The 26,066-nt window shown below is 38.2% G+C and overlaps 1 protein-coding gene across 4 annotated transcripts; it reads left to right on the top strand.

The window, feature by feature from the left end:
• Positions 1-11: 11 nt before the first annotated feature.
• On the top strand, positions 12-24,401 carry Znf133 (zinc finger protein 133). 4 transcript variants are annotated; one of them, XM_040274352.2, is made up of 6 exons: positions 12-120; positions 1,215-1,385; positions 7,991-8,067; positions 12,689-12,815; positions 14,522-14,617; positions 22,489-24,401. In XM_040274352.2, exons 3-6 carry the CDS (start codon positions 8,065-8,067, stop codon positions 24,222-24,224), a joined length of 1,962 nt encoding a protein of 653 aa, XP_040130286.1. In that variant the 5' UTR covers positions 12-120; positions 1,215-1,385; positions 7,991-8,064; the 3' UTR covers positions 24,225-24,401. The 4 variants fall into 4 exon arrangements, with proteins under 4 accessions (XP_040130286.1, XP_040130281.1, XP_013211898.1 ...); XM_040274347.2 differs by having other exon boundaries at positions 22,486-24,401; XM_040274348.2 differs by having other exon boundaries at positions 26-120; positions 1,218-1,385; positions 22,486-24,401.
• Positions 24,402-26,066: the final 1,665 nt, after the last annotated feature.

Raw genomic sequence — 26,066 nt, 5'->3', positions numbered from 1 at the left:
TTCCCCACCCCCACCCCGCCCCCGCCACGCCGAGGATTCTGGGTGGTGTAGTCCCGACGCCCTGATGAAGAAGAGCCCCAGCCGGTGGCTGGAGAGACCCCTTGTTCTTTGGTGGCGCTGGTGAGTGAGATTTCCGAAGGACTCTTGCAGTGGCGGTGTTCTTTTCTGCCCGGAAAAGAAGGTCCTGAAAGGCTAGTCTATGGGATGAGCCTGGGGACCGTGCGGATGGCGCAGGGAAGCGGGGAGAGGAGGGGACGCGCTGGCGTGGATCAGGCCATCCTCTCCCGGATGTCTTATTTTGGGGGTGTGGGTGCGCATCTCCGAATGAGTGAGGTGAACCTCAATCGCGAACCGGGTAGTAGCTGGGTGCAGGGCTCTGACCTTCTGTCCTGGGGTTCTTGTGGGTGGTGGCCTTGGTTGGGATCCCGGTATTGGAAGAAGAGATTGCTGATGCCATAATCGTTTCGATGGGGTTGAGTTAGTAGGCTTTTCAGGGTCTGATACTTCCTAAGTGGTGGGTAGGAATTGTCTCTAGGGCCCAGCGTTCCCAGGCTTTGGGTCGTTTGGGGGCTGGTGGCCTGCGGATCCAACCACCCCTCGGCTTTGCCAAACACGTCCAGGTTTGACCGATTGTGGACTCCACAGTGGCATTATCATTGGCTTCCAATTCGCCTTGGAGGAGGAGGTTGAGCTGGGGTCCATTTGGCAACTTTTTCACTGACAATAAAAATCACAACATTTTAAAGATTTATTATGGAGAAATTTCGAATAGCCAGAAACAAACTCCACAGACTTGTCATCCAGATTTAGCACTTAACTTCTACATGACCAAAGGTAATTCATCTCAAAGTTGAACACACTGAGAGTTCTTACAACCTGGTCTCCACAGTCTGATTTCTACAGGCTGTCACTTTATAGTTTTGTCACCTTGGGCAAGAGACTGATCTCACTGGGCTTCAGTTTTTTTCATCTGTAAAATGGTAATACCATCTACTTCATTGGGATGTTGTGAGGATAGAATGAGATAAAATTCATATAATACCTGGAATAGACTCTGGTATACACTAAGTGCTCTGTAAGTTTTACCTTTCATTAATAGTAGTAGAAAGGAACACTTCATGCATGGTGTCAACATTTTGTCAGGGCAGGTTGTTAGACTAACATCTCAGCTCTGTTCTTGGGAAGCTGCTCATAATTCTTCTTTCCTTCTGTAGCAGGTCCATTCCTGATACAACAGGTGCTACCCTGTTGCAGCTTAAGGATTTCCACCAACTTTCCTGAATGCTTTTTATTCTTGTTCTGCCTCATGTGACCCCTGGCTGCCTAGAGAAGACTGCCTGGTGGGGAAAGGAAGGACTCCTGGGCTCCTGACTGCTCAGCTTCAGGTCAGTGCCACTTAACCTTTTGCATCTCAGTTTGTGAATAGGTTTCTTTTGTTCAACTTTGCCATCTATTGTCATCTAGGATCAGAGACCCAGCTGGTTCCTATAGGAAAACAGGCCTGTTGTAAGGGTGACAGTTTTCACAGATAGTCTAATCTAGTGTCCTCATTCATAACTCCTTAGGTTTCTCCTCTCAGCATTTTTCAGGCTTCTCATTTCCATGGCTTCTCTGGTGCTGTGAAATTGTCAACGTTTCTGGGGCTGGGGATATAGCTCAGTTGGTAGAGTATTTGCCTTGCATGCACAAGGCCGTGGGTTCGTTCAATCCTTAGCACTACCACCAAAAAAAAAAAAAAAAAGGAATTGTCAGCGTTTAGTTCTTGTGTCTTCTAGTACCCTTACTTATTTTTTTCCATGCTAGAGTAGTTTACAGCAAATTCCAGTTTTATCATTTCACCTGCAAATAACTTGAGAAGACATCTCTAACACATAAGGATGTATATACATATGTATAATTTTATTTTGATGTTTATAATTTTAACATGTATAATTTCATTGTTACACCTTATAAAATTAATGATTATTAATATTTAATACCCAGTCCATATTTAATTTTCCCCAGTTGTCTTTTTCCCCCAGTTAAAACAGCCCTGGTGAGAAGCAGGAGAGAGAGAAGCATCTGGAATTCTTGATGGTTTACCCTGTCTCTGCCTGTCTCTACTCTTACAGTAATTTCTACTTCGTGACACAATCTGGGCCTCTCAGTTTTCCTGTTCTTTCCAAACTTAACTTTTGATTTGATGACAGTTGCATCCCTTGGTTCCACCCATGCATACTCCTTGATTCCTTTTCCTTTTCTATGTCATCATACTATACCACCTTATCCTTCTGTCTATTCTCCACTTTCTTGCCCTGTGCATTTGCTTCCAATAAAGTTGAACTCCTTGAAAAAAGTATGTTTATTTTGCTGTCTCCATTTCTATCCTTCTGTCATCTCTCAAAAACTACAATAAAGCTTTTTCAGTCCTACTTATCAAAAATAACCTTGTTAATGTTTCCATTATTCTCCCTGTGACTAAATGCATGGTCAGTTCTCAGCAACACTTTACATAGTTGCTTACTTCCTCTTTAAAATATCCTTTCACACAGTTGCTCTTGGTTTCCGGAGAGTACTCTTCCTCTGTCCCTTTTGCTGGTTCCTTCTCTACTTTTAAACCTCTATTGTGTTCAGTTCTTAGATCTCTTGTCTTCTCCAACTGTGTTCTGTTATTGCTGGTACTATCAAATCTCAAGGTTTTAGATGCCATCTCTCTGAGGTTCAGCCTACATCTCTACTGTCAACTCCATATCTTAGTCTTCTACTGTCTACCTCACATTTCCACTTGGATGTCTCATGGACAATCTAAATTTAATGTATCCAATAATAAATTCCAATCACTACCCCAAACATGCTGCACCCTAGTGAGATACAGATAGTTCTTTAAAAGGAAGCAGAGACCTGGAAACTCCTTGTAAATTGCATGGTAACTTGACAGATTGTCTGAGATCTGGCAGATTGCTCAGGCTCAAAACCTTGCAGTCATCCCTAATGTATTTCTTGCTCTTACAAACTCTATAATAAGCAAGTCTGAGCTCTAACAATCTCCAGCCCCTGCTGCTTCTACCATAGTCCAGGTTGCTGTTGTAAGGGTACACTTGGATCGTTGCCTTCAGGTGATCTCTGGACTCCCCATCTACCTGCCAAAGATTTTAGTACAGCAGCCACAAGGAACTTTCAAATATAAATCAAATCATGACATGCATTTGCTTAAAACTCTGCAGTAACTTTTCATTCCAACCAAGGTTAAAAACCAGTATCCGGGGCTGGGGATGTGGCTCAAGGGGTAGCGTGGTCGCCTGGCATGCGCGTGGCGCTGGATTCGATCCTCAGCACCACATACAAATAAAAGATGTTGTGTCTGGCGAAAACTAAAAAATAAATATAAAAAAAAAAAAACCAAAAAACCAGTATCCTACAAGTTCGGACTTTGGACTTCATCTCCAGTCATACCCCATCAAATATAGTGAACCATCCATCTGTTCCTTCACTTGCCAGCCTGACTCTTTCATCAGGGTCTTTGCACTTGTCTAATAGGTTTACTCCCTTACATTCTTCAGATATTTACTCAGTCATTTCAGAAACGCCTTCCCTGATCACCCTATTTAAAATTCCAAAATTTGAAAGTGGCCCCACTTTTTACCAATTTTTTTTTAAAAATTTGTTTTAATTCGTTTGGTCCTACATCTGTTACTGCTTTTTTTCTATGCTTTACGTTTCTTCAAGTCACTCATCATTTACTGATAAAGTGTGTTTTATTGATTTATTTCATGTGCCCATCTTTCCCCTTTAGACTTTAATTTCATTGAGGGAGGAATTTTTGTCAGTGTTCACTTCCATTTGCCCAGTATTTGCTACAGTACCTATCACATCTTAGAAGCTCAATAAATAATTACTGAACAAAAGAATGAGTCAACCTTGTGTATATAGAGCTCATTTTGGGAGTAATAGATGAAGTAGACTAGCACATTGGGCAGTGGTCTTCAGAGACTGTCAGGAGGCTTTTGCCATTGTCCTAGTGTCTCATTTGGTAAGGGTGAGGGGAGAGTTGGCAGAGGTAGAATCAGTCAACCTTAGTAACTGGTTTGATGTGGCAGGGTAAGTACATGGATGATGGGAAGTGTGCTTTTATCATTAAGAACTCTGAACAGGGAAGGCACCACATGTTTGAAAGGGTTCTGATTATTGATTACGTGATTACTGCACAACTAACCTAAAACCTGGTGATTTAGAAGAGCAACCATGTTAATCTCACCTAATTCTTTACATTACCTGCATTAGCTAAGTGGTTCCTGTGCTCTGAGTTAGACTGCAGTCATTTGGGGACTCAGTATTTATTTCCTCACACATTTGGTGTCTTAGTAGGTTGGCTGGCTGGAAGGCTGGGATCAACTCTGTACTGGACCTTATCCTCCATGTAGTCCTTGAGCCTCTGCCTCTCTGCATGTTTCTGTGGGGTACTTGAACTTCTTAGGGCTCCCATGAGTGAAAGCTTTCTAGCATTCTTATGACTTAAACCTGTAAAGCCAGGCATGGTGGCACACATCTGTAATACCATCTACTTATAGAGGCTAAGGAAGGAGGATTATAAATTTGAGACCAACCTTAGCAATTTATCAGGGCCTTATTTTAAAGTAAGAAATAAAAAGGACTAGGGATATAGCTTAGGGGCAAAGAGTTCCTGGGTTTAATCCCTAGGACTGAAACCTGCAAGTGGCATACTGTCACCTGTGTCACATTTACTGGCTAGGGCAGATATGAAACCAACCTGAAGGAATCACCCAGTGTTTAAAGCTGGAATAATTTGAACAGCAAAATAATAACAATATTATATTAAAAAACCCTAGGATAAAATATGAACCCATACTGATATAAATAAATAGTGGAATACAAATAAATGGGGGAGATTCTTGCTTATAGAATTCTAATTAATGAGTTTGGAATGAAAGAGGAAAATAAAACAAACTGTTACAGATTTCATAGAAGTATGCCAAAAATCAGTGGGTGGAAGTTTGAAGAGAAATGGAATATTTGCATAATTTCAAAGTGTCTTTATTCATTATAAATGGAAATTTAGTGACTTTACAGTGGAGAAACCCAGTAGACACCACCCTAACCAAGTGGCCAAGATCAAGTTTAACATCACCAAACATACCAGTATGAACTCATTGATGTGATACAGTGAAAAGGACACAGCATCACAGCCTCTGAGGTATTGTAACCTAGAGGGAAATAATCTCATTCTAATCATGAAAAAAACATCAGACAAACCAAAATGGAGGGTATTCTTCAAAAACATCACAGATCTGTTGCAGATGAGAAGAAATTAAATACATGACAACTAAATGAAATATGAGAAACTCTGTTGGATTCTGGACCAGAAAAAGAACATTATTGAAAAAAGTGGCAAAGTTTAATTAAGTCAATAGATTGTCTCAATGTTAATTGTCTCATTTTGATCATTGTATTATGGTTTTCTAAGATGTTAACATTAGAGAAAGCTGGGTAAAGAGTGTATGGAAATCGATATTTTTTACAGTTCTCTGTGAGTCTAAAATTAGTTCTAAATAAAGAGTTTTAAAAGTTCATCAATCTTATATTCTTGAGGGATTTTTTTAAGTGACTAATAGTTACTTAGTTTTTTAATATAATTATTAACACATTAATTGTACAAATTAATGGACTTCACTGTGGCATTCCATACATACCTATATCAAGCTTTGATCATGTCCACCCTCCCTTCTCTTACCCTTTCCCATTCCCTAGGGTATTGAGTTTTGTTTGACTATCTGGACAAGAAGGAGATAATTATGACTTCTCCTTAGGTCTGCAAATATGATGTATTATAATAATAAATTTTCTAATATTGAACCAGTCTGGGTAAATTTCACTTTGTCATGGTGAAATATTTTCTTATTGTGATGTTGGAGTCTCCTTCCTAATATATTTTTTTTTGCGGGGGTGGTACCTCGGATTGAAGGGAGGGCCACTTAACCATTGAGCAACATCCCCAGCCGGATTTTGTTTTATTTAGAGAAGAGGTTTCACTGAGTTGGTAAACCTTGTTTTTGCTGAGGCTGGCTTTGAATGCGTGATCCTCCTGCCTCAGCCTCCTGAGATTACAGGTGTATGCCACTGCACCCAGCCCTAATATTTTACTTAGATTTTTTTTTCAATATTTGTAAGTGATAATTAGTCCATAATTTTCTTTTTTTTTTTGAATATTGTCAAGTTTTGGCTCCACTGTTTTCCTTGCTTTATAAAAATAATTAGAAAATTTTTCTTATTTTTCAATTATGTGGGACAGTTTTGGAGCATAGAGATAATCTGGTTTGAAGGTTTAGTTTGATTATCTAGCGTTAATTTTGATAAGTTGTTCACTACATCTGTGTATACAGACTTATTTGTATAGAGCTCTGAAAAATGATCTAATATGACTTTAAAATTCTTTTTTTTTTGTGGACTGAGGATGTACCTCAATGGTAGAACACTTGCTCAGCATGTGTTAGCCTCTGGTTTGATCCCCAGCACCATTAAAAAACAGTTTTTTAGGGCTCAATATTTATTTCTCTTGTCATTTCTTACTTTGAATATTTACATATTTGGTTTATTTCACCTAACATATCTTAATGGTTCATCCATGTAGCATGTTTCAGAATTTTCTTTCTTTTCAGGCTATTATTTCAGACTGTATTCCATTATCTTCAGATACCACTTTTTGTTTATTCATCTGTTTACTGTAACTTGGGTTGTTTCTGTCTTTTTGGCATTATGAATAATGCTGCTATAAACATGAGTATACAAACAATTCATCCGAGTTACTCTTTTCAGTTCTATTGTATAACTGGAAGTGGCATGGAGGTCACTTAATAATTCTATTTTAAATTTTTTGAGGAACCATCATACTGTTTTGTGGCTGTACCCATTGTAACCTGCAGGCAGGTGTACATTTCTACCTATATAATATACAATAGTTGAATTATGAGTTTGAAAAATGTGATGGTAGTTGGTATTTTTTGCTTAGAATCCTTTTGGGTTTTTGTTGTTATTATTTAAAATCTGATAGTTTTTCTAGTCTATGTCTTAGAGTTACCAGTCAGCTTTTCCATTGTATCAGTTTATCTATTCTTGAAATGTTTCTTTAATTATACTTTTAAATACTTGTTTTTTTCCATTGTCTTTGTTTGTTTTGTTTTTAGGAATATATTACTGTTATTCCTTTGTCTGTTTTTCATTCTATCTTTTTTCTCTCTGATCCTTTTTACTTCTTTATTTCATTTTTTAATTCTCTTCTGGTTATTCTTAAGTGCCCATCATGTTTTTATTTAAATCTATTCTTCCTTGGACATCTTGTAATTTAGACTTCATTTTGCATGCAGTAATCCTACAAGGAGGGTTTATTTTAAAGTTCAGTCATATCTTATTTTGATTTCACGTTTTGCCTGCATCTTAGTTTCTTGATTTTGGATTTTTGATTCAAAATGCTATTTTATATTCTGAAATGTTTGAGACTATTTTATTCAGCTTGAAGTCATGGTTTTATTATGGATTTTTCTGTCTCAGTATAATTTTTTTGTATGTGTGAAATTTTCTTTAACTGAATTGTTTGGATTCTCATTTTCTTTCTCTTTATAGATGATGATTTCATCTATGCATTTCTGTAAACAGATTGGCAGTCTAGTGTTTTTGAGATATTTTTCTAGTTCAGGAAAATTCTTATTAGTATAACAAAGTAGTACTTTCTGCTTGGTTACAAGGGAAGGAAAGCTTGTGTGTCCTTTGATTTTTTTTTTTTTTTAATATTTTGTTTTGCAAGACTTCACATTTTCGTCTTTGCTTGTTTTTTTCCTTTAACTTGCTGTATCCAAGGACTACCTTTTCCTTGCTTTTTCACACTTCCCTTTCTTTGGCCACTGCTCTACCACTTATAGGGTTAAAGAGCAGGCTCTGCCACACTCATGGAAAGAGTGTTTCTACCTGACACCCTCTCATTTCTGTTTTCCTTACCCAGATCTACCTTCTGAATATCATCCTTCTTTAGGGAGTCCAGGAAAAGTGGCCACAGGGTCCCGGAGAGCAAGGGGAATGGTGAGTGTTTCCTGTCTCCATACTGGCTATCAAAGGATGGATACATTCTCTTCTCCTGTCCTGACTGCCTTATTGATACTCAGCTTCACTTCAGGCTACGAATCATCTTAACTGAAACCCTTATTCAGCATCCCTCTCTGCTCAATCCATGACTTGGTGATTAACCTAGTATTAGCACTGAGCAACACACAATCTGTAGTATAAGCAGAGTACAGTATATACATTCCTTTAGTCAGCTTCACAACTTCTATTGGTTTAGAGTGACATCACAATAACAGAATAGGAAGAACTCGTAATCTGTCTCCCTACATACATCACAGTTGTGCTGGTGGAATCTTTCAGGTATGTTTTGGAGGAGTGTAGCTGAAATTTTCAGCTTCCAGGGAATGGCATGAATGGTATATCACAGTTAATATCAGCTCTTAGTGTAGTAGTAATGTCTGTCCCCATCCTCTTGGTCCTGTGGCAGCAGCCATGCACATGTTAACCAGAGCAGCTGGTGGAATATAAGGATTTTATATTCCAGGTATCAAGGATCTGTGTTCTGATTGCCTTTCCTGATCACAGAGATGGTCTGCTGTTGTTCCAACCCTCACCAACTAAAGTGACTTCCTGGAGATTTAAGGAGTAACCACTTGTCCCCTCCCTTTACTTTTCCTTTTTCAAATGTCAGGCATTTCAGGACTAAGACAAAAAGCAACTGCATCTATAGGGTAATTTAGAAGGTCACTATGTACACCTATGGGAAGGTATAACATTATACCTCATGCTAATCCTAGGATGGAGATACCCTATATCAATTTAAAAACAACAAAAACCTAGCAAACTTTGAATAAGGGCGAGAATCTGTCTTTCATAGTTGCCATATTTTAAGATTCAAATGTTCCATTTTCAAGAAAAACCACAAGACGTTAAAAAAGATATAGCCCATTCAAAGGGGAAAAAATAGGTCAATAGGAAATATAGACTTACCAGAAGATGACTTTAAAATAGCTTGAAAAGATTCATAAAGACCTAAAGGATGTGGACAAAGTTAAGAAAATAATGTAAGAACAAGATATAAATGTAAATAAAGAGATGTAAAGTAAAACTTTAAGCCAAAAAGAAATTTTGGAGCTGAAAAGTGTAACAAATGAAATGAAAAATTCATTAGAGGGATTTTGAAGCAGATTTGAGCAGACAAAAGAAAGCAAACCTGAAGATAGGACAATTAAAATTAAATCATGCCCACATAGTGGCACCCACCTGTAATCCCAGGAACTCGGGAGACTGAGGCAGGAGGATCATGAATTCAAAGCCAGCCTCAGCAACTTAGCAAGACTGTAAGTAACCTAGCAGACCCTATCTCAAAATAAAAAATAAAAATGGCTGAGGAGTATGGCTCAATGGTTAAGTGCCCCTGGGTTCGATTCCTGGAACCAAAAAAAAAAAAAAAAAATTAAGTCAGGAACTCAGAAGAAGAGTCAATAAAGTCTATGGAGCAAGTGGAAAATGGTCAAGTGGAAGTGGACCGACATATACATTGTGAGATTACCAAAAGGAAAGGAGAAAGAAAAAAGGAGAGAAATTATTTGAAGAAATAATGACAAGAAACTTTCCAAATTTGATGAACAACATGAATATGAACATTCAAGAAATTCAACAAAGTATAAGTAGGATAAATTCAAAGAGACCTACATCTAGACATGTTATAATCAAAACATCAAAAACCAAAAACATCAAGAGAATTTTGAAAACAGCAGAAAAAAGCCGCCTTACATACAAGAGATCCTTGATTAGATTATCAGAAATTTTTTTTTTTTAGAAATCTCAAAAAGCAGAAGGCATTGGGCTGATATTTTTAAAGTGCTCAAAGAAGAATAGAAAAAAATGTATATATGTACATGTGTGTTTATTATAGTGAAGTTTTGCTTAGCCTTAAAAAATAAAATTTTCAGGCAGCAATCTTTTTTAAAACATAGAGGACTAGAAAAGGAAGAGCAAACTAAATCTAAAACTAGTACAAAGAAAAATAATAAACATTGGAACAGAGTCAATTAATATAAAGAACAGAAAAATAATAGAGAAAAGCAATCAGGACAATGAGAAGGACCTCCATTTATGTATGATGTGTCAAAATGCATTCTGTCATGTATAACTAAATAGAAAAGATAAAATAAAAATTTGTAAAGTAACATCTAAGAAAAGGAAAGAAAAATAATAGAGAAAATTAATGACACTTGAAATTGGTTCTTTGAGAATTAAAAACCTGGGCTGGGGTTGTGGCTCAGTGGTAGAGCTCTCGCCTAGCACGTGCGAGGCACTAGGTTCGATTCTCAGCACCACATAAAAATAAATAAATAAAATAAAGGTTAAGAAAAAAGAATTAAAAACCTCTGTATGCAGAGAGGATACTAGCATAAATATAGATTTAGAGACCAATGGAATAAAATACAGTCCTCCTACATTGCTATTGAAAATATAAAATGGTGTACCTGCTGTGGAAAATGGTACATCTGCTAATTTTTATTTCTCCGTACTTTGTTTTCTTGGTACTAGACATTATTATAGGTGTAAAGTGGTATGTCCTTGTGGTCTTCATTTACATTTCTGTAATGATTAGTGATGGTATACTTACATATGCGTACTGGCTGCATGGTTTAGATGTTCACTGTAAACTTACCATTTGATCCAGTAATTCCACTTCTGGATGTATACACAAAAGAATTGAGAGTAAGAACTCAAACAAATATTTATATACCAGTGTGTATGACTGAATTATTCACAGTAGCTGGAAACTATGCCCATTGATAAAATAAACAAAATATAGTATGAATAGTACAGTGAAGAAGGAATGAAATTCTGAGTGCATGCTTCTATGTAAATGAATCTTGAAGATAAATGCTATGTGAAATACGCCAAACACAAGAAGACATAACATTGTTGGGTACTGTGATACGGGCCTGTAGTACCAGCAACTTGGGAAGCTAAGGCAGGAGGACCACGTTTGAGACCAGCCTCAGCAACTTAGTGAGGCCCTAAGCAATTTAGTGAGATTCTGTCTCAAAATAAAAAATTTAAAATGGCTGAGGATATGGCTCAATGGTAAAATGCCCCAGGGTTCAATCCCCAGTACCTGGATAAATTCAAAGAGACCTACATCAAGACATGCTATAATCAAAACATCAAAAGCCAAAATCATCAAAAGAATTTTGAAAACAGCAGAAAAAAGGCTACCTTACATACAAGAGATCCTCGATGAGATTATCAGAAATTTTTTTAGAAATCTCAGAAAGCAGAAGGCCTTGGTCTGCCTTTCACTAAAAAACATAACTTTGTGTGATCCCCTTATCTTAGGTATAGAGAATAACCAAATATGTAGAGACAGAAAATAAAATGGTCACTACCAGGATCTCGGGGGAGGAGAGAATAGGAAGTTATTGTTCATTGATTAAAGAGTTTGAGTTATGGAAGGCGCTGAAAATGTTCTCTAGATGGATAGCAATGATGGTCGTGCAATATTGTGAATCCATTTAAAGACCAGTTCCAGGCCCAGTATTAGGAAACTTCATCCCAATGTGTCTTCCATTTTGAAATAGTACTAAGGAGATAAAAAGAATAAAACTAAGCAGGGGGATTAGAACAGGATGGGGAGATTAGTTTTTTAATTGAATGGTCAAGAAGTTCCACTGTTAGTATCTAGTGTGAGGAGGAAATTTTTTTTTCTTTTCTTTTCTTTTTTTTTTTTTTTTGGTGACGGGGGATTGAATCCAGGACCTCACGCATGCTAGGTAAGTACTCTGTCACTGAGCTACATCCTCAGCCTGAGAAGTTTAATGTATTGTTATTCTTGTTTCACAGTTGAGAAATCTGAGACATTAGTGGCAGAGGTGGGCCTCAAACCCAAACACTTTGGTTCAAATACTTCACCACTCCCCACTTGTGCTTCAGGCTAGAAAAGCTGAGATCTGTGGGATTTGGGGAAAAACTGAATTTTAGATTAGTCTTTGCCAGTGTGGAACTGTATGAACTTTAATCACACAGCTATGTTAATGCTAATATGATACCTATTTGATCTTCTAAATTCTTTTTTTTTTTCCTTTTCTTTTGTGGTACTGGAGATCAAACCCAGGGCTTTGCTCATATTAGGTGAGCACTCTACCACTGAGCTAGGCCCTGATCTTTTAAATTCTTTTTTTTTTTTAAATTTTATTTTTCAGTTTTCAATGGACACAACATCTTTTATTTTTATTTTAGGTGGAACTGAGGATCGAACCCAGTGCCCTGTGCATGCCAGGCGAGCCACATCCCCAGCCCCTCTTTTAAATTCTTAAAACTCAAAAAGTCTGTTATGCTTTATTGTTATTTAATATCATTTGTTCTTTTGACTAGTTCTAAAGTTTCCCAACTTAGGGACTCTTCTTTTCACATGTATACCCCAGATAGTCCACTGAGGACCTTGAGTATGTAGGCTCACAAATGCTGCTGGCTGAAAAGACATGGGATTTAAATGTCTTGGAACACATGGCAGCAGTCAAAAGCAGGATCTGTATATTTCATTGCCTCCCCAGAGTAGCCTTCTCCCTGGCTCTCACCCTGAGCCATGAGCAAGCAGGAGAGCAGGCTCTATTTTGTGTTACAGGCACATATGGCATTCAGGGATGTGGCTGTGGATTTCTCCCAGGAGGAGTGGAGCCTGCTGAGCCCTGCTCAGAGGTCTCTGTACAAGGAGGTGATGCTGGAGAACTATAGCAACTTGGTCTCTCTGGGTAAGTGTGGTATCTCTTAGAACTTACATTCTTACTGCTGGGAAGTTTGGGCTAAGCTTGAAGTAGCCATCTTGCTTTCTGACTTGGCCTTTGGGGTAGGACCTAGAAAGGAAAGGTTTCATTTTGTAGAATTGGAAATGAATAGTTTGTGTGTGTGTGTGTGTGTGTGTGTGTGTGTGTGTGTGTCTGTGTGTTGTAATACTCTGCATTTCTAGACCTTTTCCTCTAGGCTGGGCTCTCTTTTTTAAGTTAACTTATTATTTTTTTTTATAGGCATTTATCCATCTGGCATTGAATAGAATCATTGTGCTCTCATCTGAGTTAATCTTCCCCACTATTTTCAGGTTTTTGTACTACACTTTGAAGGTCCTCACCCAGTTTGACTATGAATTCTTTTTTTCCCCCCACATTTTATGTTGGTGCATAGTTGTATATAATGGTAGGATTTTTTGTTATACAAGCAATATAACAATATAATTTGGCCAAGATCACTCCCCAGAACTTCTCTTCTCCTACCCCCTGGTCTCTTTTACTAATTCTACTGATCTCCCTTTGATTTTCATGAAATTCCCCCTCCCCACCCCACTTTTTTTTTTCCTTTTTCCTCTCTAGCTTCTACATATGAGAGAAAACATTTGACCCTTGACCTTCTGAACTTGACTTATTTCCGCTTAAAATAATGGTCTCTATTTTCATGCAAATGACATAATTTTATTTTTCTTTATGGCTGAATAAAACTCCTGGAAGGTGGGAGAACTCAAACTTTGTTTTACACCAATGGGCCTAGAGGAGATCAGACTCCAAATTCTGAGCCCCCATCTCTAGTTTCTCACAACATTTATAGGTTATCGGTTGCCATAAAATAATTTCTAGTCTATACAATAGAAGACAGAATGGGCTGGATTTCTAGCAGGGGAACTTGTTTATAGAAGCAGAGTCTTCCTTTCTCCAGAGGTGCAGTTAGATTCCTAGAGGTTGTAGTTTACAATTAAAAGGTAGGGGTCTACAGTGTTAATTAGGTTCAGGTTTCCTGAAGAGCTGACTAAAAGGGGAGGGTAATTCTTCCTTTCCTAGGTACTAGTTTATTATTTGTGTGTGTGTGTGTGTGTGTTTTGTTCTTTGTACCACAGATTGAACCCAAGGTCTCTTTACCACTAAGCCAAATCCCCAGCCCATTTTTATATTTTATTGAGAGACAAGAAGTGAGTTGCTTAGGGCCTCTTTAAGTTGCTGAGGCTGGCTTTGAACTCATGATCCTGGGATTGTAGATATGCATCGCAACCAGCCATTGCTAGTGTTCTTATAATTTATTTTACATTCAGGCCTCTTTTTTGTCATCCATCACACATATTCCACATTTTCTTTATCCATTCATCCATTGGTGGACACCTAAACTAGTTCTATAGTTTGGCTCTTGTGAATTGTACTACTGTAAACACGAGCATGCATATATCATTCTAGAATGCTTTCATTCTTTAGGATAAATACTGAGAAGTGGTATAGTTGGGTCATGGTGATTCCACGCCTAGAGTTTTGAGGGACCTTCATATTAATTTCCTACAAATAGTGTAAAAGTGTTTCTTTTTCTCTGCATCCTTTCCAGCATTTATTATTGTTTATATTCTTGATGACTGCCATTTGACTCAGTTCTTGAATGGACCCTTGACTCCATCCAACAACCATGTTTTTTCTTTTCCTGAGAGCAGGAATTCCATTTTCTAAACCAAAACTCATCACCCAGCTTGAGCAAGGGAAAGAAACATGGAGGGAAGAAAGAAAATGTCTATTGTCTACCTGTCCAGGTAAGTGGGAGAACACTGGGGAAATGGGACACAGAACTGTCAGAGGGCAGGGTTGGGAGAGAGGAGACATTGATAAGGTGTTGGGAAGGGAATTTCTTCTCTTGACTTCGTGGACTGCCTTTCAGATTGCCAGGTACAGCCTCCCTTCAGACCTCCATTTTCATTCTAATTGGAGCTTTCCTGGTGTCTCTTTTCTCCTTCCTCCCCTGGGACCCTTTTGTCCTTTCACTGAGTTTGTCTTCTCCTCAAGAATGTAGCAAAAATAGACCTAGAGAAAGATGGCAAAGCCCAATAGAAGAAAGGAAAGCTAATAAAAAGCCAGTTGAGAAATTGAAATGGAATTCTTAAAAAAAAAAAAAAAAAAAAGAGCTAAGAAAGGTTTAAAATTTTTTTTTTTTAATTTTCATATTTGGGATTTAACCCAGAGGCACTTTAACATTGAGCTACATCACCAGCCCTTTTTATTTTGAGATGGGGGTCTTGTTAAATCACTGTGACTGACTTTGAATTTGCCATCTGCCTTAGCCTCCTGAGGTGTTAGGATTACAGGCATGGGCCTACACGCCCAGCTAAACTATTACTTTCTTATTTTGGGGGGTACACTGGGGATTGAACCCAGGGCCTCATGCATGCTAGGCAAGTGTTCTACTATTGAGCCATATTCCTAGCCCTATTATTTACTTTAAGAAAAAGTTGGCTGATTCCTGCTCTAAGAGAGTATAATATACAATCTTAACTTTTTATATTCTACTTAATCTGAATTAACACTTCATATAAAATTTAAGAGCAATGCAATTCACAGATAGTTACCCCTCCTCCCAACTTACCATTCATATTACATACTCCCTATTATACTGTTAAAATATTTATTTTAAGCACTTATATACTTATTTTTTAACTAAGAGAAATAACGTCTTTTATACTTATTCAGTATAACTTAACATTTTCTGTTCTCTTCTGTTTTATTATTATTATTTTAAAATTTGAGTTTCCCCTAATGTTATCCTTTAGCCGTAAACAGTCCATTAGCATTTTTTGTGGTGTAGGGGGCATTATATTGTCTCATATTTGATTTTGCCAAAAGTGTCTTTATTTCATTTTCACTATTGAAGGACATTTTTACTGGATATAGATTCTAAATTGTTATTGTTTTAGTCAGCTTTTTCACTGCTGTGACTAAAAAGACCTGACAACAATTCTAGGGGAGGAAAAGTTTATTTAGGATCTCACAGTTTTAGAGGTCTGAGGTATAGAAGACTGGCTCCATTCCTTAGGGCTCGAGGTGAGGCAGAATATCATGGCAGAAAAGTGTGGCTGAGGAAAGCGGCTCATATTGATGATCAGAAAGCAGAGAGAGAGAAAGAGACTCCATTTACCAGATACAAAACATATCCTCCAAAGGCACACCCCCAATGACCTATCTCCTCCACCCACATCGTACCTGCCTTCAGTTTCTACTCAATTAATGCCATTGGGGGATCAATTCACTGATTGGGTTAAGACTCTCATAACCCAATCAAATCATTTTTCCTCTAAAGTCTCTTGCATTATCTCACACATGAGCTTTTGGGAGACACCTCACATCCAAACCATAACAGTTATTTAGTTATTTTTTTAGCACTTAAAAGATACTATTTGAGTGCTAGAGTTGTGGCTTAGTGGTAGAGTACTTGCCTAGCATGTGTGAGGCACTGGGTTAAATTCTCAGCACTACATATAAAGAAATGAATAAAATGAAGGTCCACCAATGTTGGACAAGATACTATTTTGCCCACCATTATAATGAGTAAAAAAGTCTGCTGTCATTTGCATCATTATTTACCCTGAATATAATTTCTTTGTGTCCTCTGACTACTTTCAATGTGTTCTGTATATTTCTGGCATTCAACAGTTTGACTATGTTGTGATTACGTTTAGGATATTATTTCTTCATATGTTTTTCTCTGCCATATTCTTACTCGTCCCTTTTGGATCAAAAATTACAAATTTTTAGAACTTTTTTACTCTTTATTCTTCAGATTGGATAATTTCTATTGCTCTCTCTCCAAGTTTACTGTTTCATCTGCCATCTCTACTGACTCTCACCAGTAATATTTTTAAGATGTTTTTCAGTTCTGTAATTTTCATTTAGTTTTATAATTTTCTATTTTTGTGATTTTTTTCATTTTCTGTTCATTAATTATAAGCAAGTTTTTCTTTACCTCTTTTGAAAAATGGTTGATACTAAATGATTATATTATTAAATGAAAAATTTGCATAATGTATTTTATTCATTTCAGTCTTTTGTTAGTAAAAGTGAAGTTTTTAAAAAAGTATATGTTTTTGTGAGCACAGAAATCTGTTGTTATTTACCATTACTAGTAGTTGCCTGTATGGTGGTAGAATCCTAGAGGGTGGAGCAAGAAGTTGCTGAGAATTTTTTTCTTATTTGCATTATTTTAAATTATAAAGGTATAGGTAACTTTAATGTGTGTATAAGTGTTTTAATTTTTTAAATTCCTTTGTTAATATTGTGCTTCCCGTTCATAAAATAAGTACACGTAATGAGGGGAGAAAATGGGGAAGGAACAAAAGGTATATTTTTTTTAAGGTATATTTTTTTGGGCAAGAAATTTTTCCTCTCAGTTTTATTAAATTTAATATACAGCCTTACAATTAATTCTGTCTTAAAATTAAGGAAGTATAATATATTTAATAGAAACTATTGCTATTTTTCAAGTTTTGTTTATGATTTTCAACTGCTTGCGGGTGTCATAAAGCTCATCATGGTTATTGCAATTAATATCAAATTCTTCACTTATTTCTCAGTTGCTCTTTATTTCACTGCTTTGTATTTATTATATGTGTAAAGGCTTATGACAAAAATTTTCTCTCATTTTTTAATGAAGTATGTAACATTAATGTTCTCTTTGTTTCATAACTTCCTTTTTATTTCTTATTGTCTTAACACCTTACTTTCTTATGTATATTTTTGGTATGGTATTTCTTTATTCAGCTTTTTGTTTTTACATGACAATCATGTGATCTGGGTGTTTTGCTTTTAAGCATCTGCATGTCACTAGTATTGCATTTTATGTCAAACCAAGTGGTGTAGTCTTTTAATAGGGACTTTAATCCTTTCATACTTACTATAACAACTGGTAAGTTTCATGACACTTAGGGGCTGTGAGGCAGATGAATAGGTGTTTTACTACCTGGGTAGGAAAGGAGGAAATGAGGGCATCTGTGTTAGTTCAGCCCAGAAATTAATTTTCTCATAGTTTGGGAGGCTGGAAGTGTAAGATCAAAGTGTCAGTTGGTTTGGTTGCTTTGGGCCTTACAGATGGCCATTTTCTTGCTTGTCTTTTTTCTATGCTCATACACTCTTGTTGTCTCTTTTGTTTTTCTATAAGCACACCAATCCTTTTGGTTTAAGATCCACCCTTATGACCCATTTAACATTAATTACTTCTTTCAAGGCCTACTCTCCAAATACAGTCACTTTGGGGTTTAGAATATGAGGATGGAGAGGATGTGAGAAGGTTACCAAGTCTGCAGTGAAAGGTGTGAAATCAGGAGGCATGTGGATGGTAGATGCATGGTAGGCAAAGTTGTGGAAGTCGAATTGAAACAAGGACATTGACTCAACTCTAATGCTTGAAAAAATTGTCCATCTGCTTGAGGGAAGAGGTAGTAGGTCTAGCCAAGGATATGGAAGGAATGTGGGACAGAAAGCAATAGAAGGTAGGGACTTTATCTGTTCTGAGTGTGCATTCTAGAATGAGTGAATGCCATATACCCTGGCCTTTGTACGTTTGTATGTTTTTTTTCTTAATCTGAAAGCATAATTATATTAATAATTAGCACTTTACCTATATCTATAATTGGCTTAAAGTTTAACTTATCTTTCTGATATCTTTTTAAAAGATCTTTTAAAGAAAAATTGCAGTTCTTACAACAGATTTGTAAGATTAAAGTCATAAGAATGGTGTACAAATCTAAGAAACAAATCTTTGTGATTGCCCATGCAGTTATCTTAGAAACCCAAAATATAGGTGTATGGATGAAAAGACTTCTTATTTTAGGTGTAAAATACATTGTAACAGTTTTATCATTACATATTTAATACTTGGTTTGAGGAAAGGCAATATCAGAGTTCTTAAAACAAGTTGAGTAGGTATACAAAAGCGGAGTCATCTCTACTTCATTGATCAGAATGTTAAATAAGCATAACAGATTTATTTGCAAAAACATGGATGAACTGGAGGATATTATGTTAAGTAACTAGGCCACACACAGAAAGACAGATGCCACACTTCTATGTGGATCTAAAAATGTCAAACTTACAGAAGCAGAGTAGAATGGTGGTTATTAGGGGTTGGAGGTGAGTGAGAAGTAGTTGGGGAGATGTTGGTCAAAGGATAAAACATTTCAGATAGGAATAAATTCAAGGGATATATTGTATACATGGTGACCATAGTTTTTAACAATGTATTGAATTCTTGAAAATCACTAAGAGAGTCGATATGAGATGTCCTTATCACAAAATGATAGTTACAGGAGGTAATACATATTAGTTTGAGTTATCCATTTTACAATGTATTCACATTTCAAAACATGTCCATAGTAAATATATTTATTTTTATTAGTTTTTTAAACAAAAATATTAATTTTCATTATCTAACAAGAGATCTTAGAAATTGAAGAGGAACATGATCAGTATTGATGTTAAAATTGCTTGGAAAATATTCTATTTCAGGAGTCTACTTTGAGTAGAGGAACCATAAATTTCCAAAAATTCTGGCACTGCTTGCAAATTACATTCTTTGGACATGTGTGTCTACATTCTCCTAACATTAAACATTTCTGAGTGTAATTTTAGCTTATGATTTCTTCAATCAGTAGAGTCTTAGAAATTTAATTAAACTAACTTTAAGAAATCGAAGCAAGTGTTTTTAATCAATAAAATGTTATATTAATGCTGTATTTACACTGTAATGAAGTCAGGAAAGAGACACTTCACCTGTCTAATTTCAAGACTTTACTGAACTTTTGAAATATTAATTCCCCTTTTATAGTTATATGCCAGCTATTAAAGTTCTTTTTAAGCCCCGAGTGTCTCTCATTCTTTCAGTGTAACCTGATAATCATGATTCCTAACTTAACTAAAGTTAAATATTTTTCTTTTTCTTTTTTTTGTTTTGAGGTACTGGGGATTGAACCCAGGGACCCTTTACCACTGAGCTACATGTGCAGACATTTTATTTTTTTATTTTTTATTTTGAGACAGCATTCTTACTAAATTGCCAAGGCTGGTCTCAAACTTGTGGTCTTGCCTCAGCCTAAGCTAGGATTACTGGTGTTGCCAATGAGCCCGGCAACTTTTTTATTTAGAACTAGCTGTCCAGCTGCATCAAGAAAATTCCCTTCAGAAACCAAACCATCAAAATCATTAGGAGTTCACTTATTTATTTTGGCAATGTGGATTGAACCCAGGACTTTGTGCATTCTAAGCATGTCCTCTAACACTGAGCTACATTCCCAGCCCTCCTTTTTTATGGATATTCCTGGTTTTTAAAAATTTACAATTGTATCAGTACTCACTAGTCTCTATAAATCTATCAGTACAGGAACACCTATAGATTTACAATATTTTATAAATGGATTAATTGATTTGATAGTATTTGTGTTCAATCTTTCTCAGACTAAATATTCCTAAAGTGCACACATAATGGCCAATTTTACAACCAACTGAAAAGGTTGACCAATGGAGAATTGAAATTTCATTTTTCCTGCTTCTTCTATTATTCCATATAGAGGTTAAAACCATGTTAAAAATTAATATTTTTCTTAAGAGGCCACTGTAATTCCAAATTATGTTTTGTGGAAATAAAAGCCTGCCATTTGCTGGGCATAATGGCACAAGCCTGTAATCCCAGTGGCTTGAGAGGCTGAGACAGGAGAATCTCGAGTTCAAAGCCAGCCTCAGTAACTTCGAGGCACTAAGCAACTCAGTGAGACCCTTTCTCTAAATAAAATTCAAAATAGGGCTGTGGATGTGGCTCAGTGGTCAAGTACCCCTGAGTTCAATCCCTGGTACCCCCCCAAAAAAATAATAATAAAAAGCCTGCCATTTTATGTGTAGCCACAGAAGTTAGTATACATATCAGAGACTTTGGTCCCCATTAGGATGGGTAGGGATATTTTCTGTATCAAAATCACAGTCACCCAACTTATCCAGAACAGACACAGGAGTTCCTTCTACTGCCGAAAGATCTGCTTACCATGTCCCTGTGATTTAATGTGTATGAATGTTGACCTAGGAGATAGCAGCAGTGGGCTTTCCTTCTGTCTTATTCAAGAGGAAAAAGAGCCAACAAATCAAATCTAAAAACTCCACCCACTCCAGAGTTACCATACTCTCGAGGAGTTGCTGGCCAGAAATAGAAATATGAAACCAGTTATGAGCTGTGAAACTTCAGACAAGCTAGATTAAGCAAAATAAACAGTGAGAACTCAATGAAAGCAGTCAGGGTTCAGTCACTCCTGAGAACAGTCTTGAAGGGACCACTGGGAAACCAATTCTAGATACTGTGCATGACAGCAGTAAGACTGGGGGGAGATAGGCATCAGGCCAGATCATTGGTTTCTCATTCATTCTTTCATCCAAGTCTGAAGTAAAGGCCATTTGAGCTACTGAAAGGAAAGAAGGTGAGCTATTTACTTGTGAGGCACTGAAACACTAAAGGAAGGTGTTCGTTTCATACTTTTCTTAGTGGAAAGAGTTAAGTGTTAGGAAAGGGTAATTATACTAATTATAATCAATTAATTATTATGCTAATTATAATAATTCAGTTAGAGCAAAATAACATTCAGTAAAGAGAATCATTCTGGAATCTAGATGGGTACACATTTCTAATAAGTTTCATTACTGCTCACAAAATAATGTTTAGGTAGACTTAAGATCTATCCCTCTCAGATTGCTTGGTTATTGATTGTTTTAGCTGACTAGGTCCAACAGCAATGAAACAATATATTTAATGTTAACATTTCCTACACAAGAAGTACTATGTAGGAATTTTTTTCTTTCTTTTTTTCCTTTGTGCTGGGAGTTGAACCCAGGGCCTCATACATGCTAGGTGAGTGTTCTACCATGATCTATGTCCTTAGCCTGGAAAATTTTCCTTTACACTGATTACTAGGAGAAATTTACATTAATTATGGAAATTAACAGTTCTTAGGGATTGGTCAAGGGCACAAGGAGAGAGCATCTAACTAACACAAAAGTTAGTTTGTGTTGTCTGACTACATTTGTGTTGTTCTATGCTGAGGGCCTACTGCCTTGTAGAAATTTTGACACAAAGTACTCTTCTCTACACATTTGTCAGTGGATGGTGATCTTCAGAGTATTTCACACACTGTCTCTTTATGTTACTTTCTAGTCTAGGGTCCTCTGGCCAGTCTGAATGACTGCTCTTTTTGTCCATTTGTCATCCCAGGGAAATGGGGAAAGACATTTCATGGGTCTTACAGTTATAGCTGTCAGTCAAAACCAACAAAAACCAAAAAACTTACAGACAGGGTTCCTATCAGTGTGTGATTGTGAGCTCAAAGGTAATTATGTGGAGGCTGTGGCTTGTGGCCCTATTTACATACCTGAACTGCCTGTGATGCTTTTATAGCCTCGCTTCTGTAGTGGTTTTTGGATTATAGTAGAAGATGTGTGGTGTATGGTCTGGAAAGTAGGTCGGATTAAAGAAGTCTTGGTCGGGTAGCACTTCAGTTGAAGCATTTTGAAGAATGGGATCAAGACTCACCATCAGATAAGACAGATTGTTTGGGCTGTCCCTCTGAGGACTCCATTCTGACTCAGTTTTTTTTCTTTGCAGCAGAAGCAAAGCCAGAACTCCAGCCCGGTCCGTTGTGCCCTCCGGATTTCTCCAGTCAGAAATTCCCTGTGCAGCAGGTGCTGTGTAATCATCCCCCCTGGATCTTCACGTGCTTGTGTGCAGAAAGTCATGCTGAGCCTGGGGATCCATGCCTGGAGGACCAGACGCAGCAGCAGCAAGCCTCTGATGGAAGCTCCTGGAGTGATCAGGCAGAAGGCCAGGAGAGAGGAGGGACCAAGCCTTTGTTTGGTAGGATAAAAAAAAGGTCTTTGGGAGCTTTTTCCAAGCCACCCCAAAAGCAGCCAGTCAGCTCTCAGAATGGCATGAGAGGGGTAGAAATGGAGGCCAGCCCAGCTCAGACAGGGAACCCTGAGGAAACAGACAAATTGCTGAAGAGGATAGAAGTTCTTGGATTTGGAACCATCAACTGTGGAGAGTGTGGACTGGGCTTCAGCAAGATGACAAACCTCCTTAGTCACCAGAGGATACACTCAGGGGAGAAGCCTTATGTGTGTGGCGTGTGTGAAAAAGGCTTCAGTCTAAAGAAAAGCCTTGCCAGACACCAGAAGGCACACTCTGGAGAGAAACCCATCGTGTGCAGGGAGTGTGGACGTGGTTTCAACCGGAAGTCAACCCTCATCATTCATGAGAGGACACACTCGGGTGAGAAGCCTTATATGTGCAGTGAGTGTGGGCGAGGCTTTAGTCAGAAGTCAAACCTCATCATACACCAGAGGACACACTCAGGGGAGAAGCCTTATGTGTGCCGGGAGTGTGGCAAAGGCTTTAGCCAAAAGTCAGCTGTCGTTAGACATCAGAGGACGCACCTAGAGGAGAAGACTATCGTGTGCAGTGACTGTGGCCTTGGCTTCAGTGATAGGTCAAACCTCATCTCCCACCAGCGGACACACTCGGGGGAGAAGCCTTATGCCTGTAAGGAGTGTGGGCGATGCTTCAGGCAGAGGACCACCCTTGTCAACCACCAGAGGACACACTCAAAGGAGAAGCCTTACGTGTGTGGGGTGTGTGGGCACAGCTTTAGCCAGAACTCCACCCTCATCTCTCACAGGAGGACGCACACGGGGGAGAAGCCGTATGTGTGTGGGGTGTGTGGGCGAGGCTTCAGTCTGAAGTCACACCTCAACAGACACCAGAACATTCACTCAGGGGAGAAGCCAATCGTGTGCAAGGATTGTGGTCGAGGTTTCAGCCAGCAATCAAATCTCATCAGACACCAGAGGACACACTCAGGGGAAAAGCCCATGGTATGTGAGGAGTGTGGGCGAGGCTTCAGCCAGAAGTCCAATCTCGTTGCACACCAAAGGACACACTCAGGGGAAAGGCCGTATGTGTGCCGGGAGTGCGGGCGAGGCTTCAGTCACCAGGCAGGGCTTATTAGGCACAGGAGGAAGCACTCGAGGGAGAAGCCTTACATGTGCAGGCAGTGTGGACTAGGTTTCAGCAATAAGTCGGCCTTGATCACACATAAGCAGGTACACTCAGAAGAGAAGGCTTCTGTGTGCCGAGAGTGCGGCCAAGGCTTTATCCTGAAGTCACACCTCATATCCCATCAGATGGCACACAAGGGGGAGAAACCTTATATGTGCAAGGCCTGCGGGCAAGGCTTCAGGCAGAAATCTCATCTCAAGAGACACAGGAAGTGCATCCACCACAAACCGACACTCCAGCCCACCTCCGAGCCCCGCTTGGGGCAATCTGATCCCTTGTATTCCCTTTGAAAGTGAAGATGGTGGAGAGACTAATGGTCAAAATCTTTACACTTCCATGTAATGGAGTCGGAAAATGCATTCCATAAGTGACCAGAGGACATTAATTTAGTGTACTTTCTCCCCAGTAAATCTCCATGTTTTGTGGCCTTTTGTTCTAATAAACTTTGCTTCTTTATAAATCTGGAACTTTAGCTGTGTGCCTAATTCTCACATCTTATAAGAAATAAGGAATGAAGGGCTGGAGGTGTGGCTCAATAGTAGAGCATTTGCCTGGCATATGTGAGGCCCCGGGTTTGATCCTCACACCACATAAAAATAAAGAAGTAAAATAAAAAATCCATTTACAACTAAAAAATATTTTTTAAAAAAAATGGACTGATACAGATACCTTGAAGTCTTAAATCCACAATTACGTAAGAATTCAACCCCTTAGCAGACATAAGGACTGAGTCACTCAGTGACTGTGTGTGAGGAGAATCTTAAGAAGTGTATGTAGGGGCTGGGATTGTGGATCAGTGGCAGAGTACTTGCCTTACACATGTGAGGCACTGGGTTCGATCTTCAGTACCACATTAAAAAAATAAAGATATTGTGTCCGTGTATAACTAAAAATAAATTTAAATAAAAAGAAGTGTACGTAGGGAATTTAGGTGAGAAGAGGGAATCTCCCAGTTTTATCTGCAGCTACCCTCTTCCCCTGGCTTTTAACAGCTCCTTTTATTTATTATTTATATTAGGGATTGAATCCAGGGGTGCTTTACCATGAGTTACCTGGCCTCCAAGGTTTTTTTTTTAGGGTCTTGCTAAGTTGCTAAGGCTGGCCTCAAATTTGTAGACCTCCTGCCTCAGCCTCCTGAGTGGCTGGAATTACAGGTCACCATGCCCAGCCCCTTTCTTGCTTTTTGCCTTATCTCTTGAACATCTATGTTTTGCCTTTTCTGAATCATCTACTAAGTCCCTTTGTTGCTTTCCTTAGGTTTGGTCCCTGGTCCTTTAGGACCTTCCTACCAATACACTGTCCTTAGCACTCTATTCTCAGGGCTAGTTCTTTAGTCTCAGAGCTTTGGGTCTTAGATACACCTATATTAGACCACCAAGAACATGGATAGTGCCCAGGCACCTCAGTTGTACTACCTCATTGGCACTCCAATACTTTAATCATGTGTCTTTCTCAGCTTCCAATAATAAGGATTATCATCCTGTAATACCAGAGTATAGGACTTTTAATCATGCTCCTCAGCATTCCATCCCAGGACCTAGAGCCTGTGCCAACCACCAAGTTAATTGGCCTAAGGCCCCCTGTCCACAATTCCTTTGGTAGTTCTCCAATTGCTGGCCTAAAGAAATTTAACCACATTTAAAGAATGTTAACCACACCTTCTCAACTGTGTCACAGACCAAAGTGGTTTTGCTCAAAATGGTCTTTAAAGATCATCTCAAGGGTGAAGCTGTTAGACCATCTTTTTTGTGTGTGTTTTTAAGATTTCAGAAAGATTTAACTGTATGGCTCTGAGACTCTACAAAAATGGTTTCTGTGAATGTTAAGGGTACTATTCCAGAGCACCCTGACAACCAAACTAGAGAGAGGCTTTTCTTGAAGATCTTTGTGGATGTGGTTTTGTCTAATAGAATGAAATTCAATAAGAAACATAGAACCCAAGACATTTGCAATAGAGACACCAGCTTTGTCTGAAAAGGACAGAAAAGGCCCTACCTTCCTATGGGCAGGGAGATAGGCAAACATAGTCTGTCTTGCATGGAAAAGGAAGAATACGAGTACAGACGTAAAAGCTGTGGATAATCACCCATGCTAATCACACCCACACCCCCCAACACACACACACATACAAA

This window comes from Ictidomys tridecemlineatus, chromosome 5 (assembly GCF_052094955.1).
Source record: "Ictidomys tridecemlineatus isolate mIctTri1 chromosome 5, mIctTri1.hap1, whole genome shotgun sequence".
Classification (NCBI taxonomy): domain Eukaryota; kingdom Metazoa; phylum Chordata; class Mammalia; order Rodentia; family Sciuridae; genus Ictidomys; species Ictidomys tridecemlineatus.
The sequence above is the reverse complement of the archived record's forward strand: the minus strand, read 5'-3'. Positions and strand labels throughout refer to the sequence as shown.